Source organism: Bactrocera latifrons, unplaced genomic scaffold (genome assembly GCF_001853355.1).
Source record: "Bactrocera latifrons isolate USDA-ARS-PBARC rearing strain unplaced genomic scaffold, ASM185335v1 scaffold_506, whole genome shotgun sequence".
Lineage (NCBI taxonomy): Eukaryota > Metazoa > Arthropoda > Insecta > Diptera > Tephritidae > Bactrocera > Bactrocera latifrons.
This window is the reverse complement of record NW_017537164.1, coordinates 60,478-62,876: the sequence shown is the minus strand read 5'-3', so window position 1 is coordinate 62,876 and position 2,399 is coordinate 60,478. Positions and strand designations below refer to the sequence as shown.

At 41.9% G+C, this 2,399-nt stretch overlaps 1 protein-coding gene across 1 annotated transcript; it reads left to right on the top strand.

The window, feature by feature from the left end:
- The first annotated feature begins 426 nt into the window (after positions 1 to 426).
- Positions 427 to 1,269, top strand: LOC108973859. Its single transcript, XM_018941367.1, has 2 exons — positions 427 to 788; positions 1,242 to 1,269. Exons 1-2 carry the CDS (start codon positions 427 to 429, stop codon positions 1,267 to 1,269), a joined length of 390 nt encoding a protein of 129 aa, XP_018796912.1.
- The last annotated feature ends 1,130 nt before the right edge of the window (positions 1,270 to 2,399 follow it).

The window sequence follows — 2,399 nt, the reverse complement described above, 5'->3', positions numbered from 1 at the left end:
ACCTCTCCCATACGATGYCAAATTCCCATTATTACTAAATAAGAATTCGCACTTTGTTATCAATTATTTACGGTTCCTGCACTTTCGAAATCACCACGCAGGGGCAAAAGCGATAATTGCGCTTCTAAGAGAACGCATATGGTTGATAAATGGAAGAGAAGCATGTAGTAGAACCGTGAGGAACTGTACACACTGCTTTCATTATAAGCCGAAGTTGCAAACCCAAACAATGGGAAAATTGCCRGTTGAAAGACTTCGAGCGCTACGACCCTTTCTTATATGTGGCRTAGATTTTTGTGACCCGTAAAAACCTATAYCGCAGTTTTCATTTGTTTCTTGTCAAAAGCAGTATACTTACAATTAGTTTCTRAGTTATCAACTAATTCCTTTATTCTCGCCCTAAAACGGTTCATTGGTCGCCGAGGGATGACACAGACGATATACAGCGACAACGCAAAGAACTTCGTCGGCGCCGATGGCAAGTTGCGCKAACTCAAAGAGGCGTTTCTGTCACAGTCTCCGGAAGTAACTGCATTCGCCGCCGAAGAAGGGTTTAGATTCACCTTTATACCGCCGAGGGCGCCGCACTTCGACGGATTATGGGAGGCGGCAGTGAAGTCCGCCAAACACCTCGTCGTGCACGCAATGGGCAACGTGCTGCTCACCGTCGAAGAACTGGGAACACTGCTGGCCGAAGTGGAGGCCATTCTCAACTCGCGGCCCCTCGCCCCGTTGAGCCGGGATCCCATCGACGGCGAATCATTGACTACAGCACACCCACCAATAGGGTACTCCCTTCGAGCTTTACCATCGGCACAAATGTCAACGGACYCAATTCGCTATTACGGGAGATGGCAACTTGTTTGCAGTCTCAAGCAACAGTTTTGGCGACAGTGGTCCAAAACGTACATTACGAGTCTTCGGGAGCGCAACAAATGGCTGCACCCGAAAAGCAACCTGCAGCCCGGCGATCTGGTCGTCGTCCACGAAGACAACACGCCACCGCGTAGGTACTAGTGGCAGACGTGGCAACCARGGCAGGCACCATTCAGCCGACCTATTCTCAAGCTCGCACTGCTGCCTGTCGAAGTTGAAGGATCATGATCTTGTCAAGGTGGCCTTTGTTGCGTAAAGCGACTTTATAAATCTAAAACTATTTTTTAAGAAATAAATTTGTCGAAATAATTTAATAATATTTGAATACATTATAAAATGTTTTACATCATGTAAAATACTTACAGCTGTCACGCCACAAAAATGCGCATCTGAGCGTATGTGCCCCAAAATACGGCTCTGATTGAATTGCGACCGAAAAGGCGACTCGGTGTGAGTTGTTGAAGAGAAGTCAGGTCGACTGTTGTAAATTACATTAATTTATATTTGTATTATATTTATTAATTGTTTATTTTTTAAATAAATTTATGGTTATCATAAACGTATCGTTTGTACTGCGCATGTGTATCGTATCAACATTCAAAAGGAATCGTACCATTGCGCTTAAATGATGCACGTGTCAATATTCAGAAGTGGAATTGTATCATCACACTTAAACGTACACGTCAAGTAGGGTGGGTCGATTCCGGACTTTTTTCGATTCGGGATTTGTAATAGCTGTCTCTTATACACATCTAGATGTGTATAAGAGACAGTCATGATCCTTTTAAGGTGGTCGGTGTTGCGTCATGCGACTTTATAAATCTAAAAATATTGTTTTTTAAGAAATAAATTTGTCGAAATAATTGAATAATATTTGAATACATTATAAAATGTTTTACATCATGTAAAATACTTACAGCTGTCACGCCACAAAAATGCGCATCTGAGCATATTTGCCACAAAATACGTCTCTGATTGAATTGCGACCGAAAAGGCGACTCGGTGTGAGTTGTTGAAGAGAAGTCGAAGAGCAACAACCATTGAAGTCAGGTCGACTGTTGTAAATTACATTAATTTATATTTGTATTATATTTATTAATTGTTTCTTTTTAAATAAATTTAATTTGGTTATCATAAACGTATCGTTTGTACTGCGCATGTGTATCGTATCAACATTCAAAAGGAATCGTAYCATTGCGCTTAAATGATGCACGTGTCAATATTCAGAAGTGGAATTGTATCATCACACTTAAACGTACACGTCAAGTAGGGTGGGTCGATTCCGGACTTTTTTCGATTCGGGATTTGTAATAGCTGTCTCTTATACACATCTAGATGTGTATAAGAGACATAGCGTCCATTCCTCTGCACCCTACAGCAGGGCGGGAATAATGAGTGAGTTCTGAATTTCCCACTCAGTTCGAGCTGGCGTCTGGCYAGGCAAGAGATATACTGCATTATATTTCGAGACTGATGCTGTTGTTGGTGTTAATGCTGGTCTCAAGATAGATGAAATTATCAAC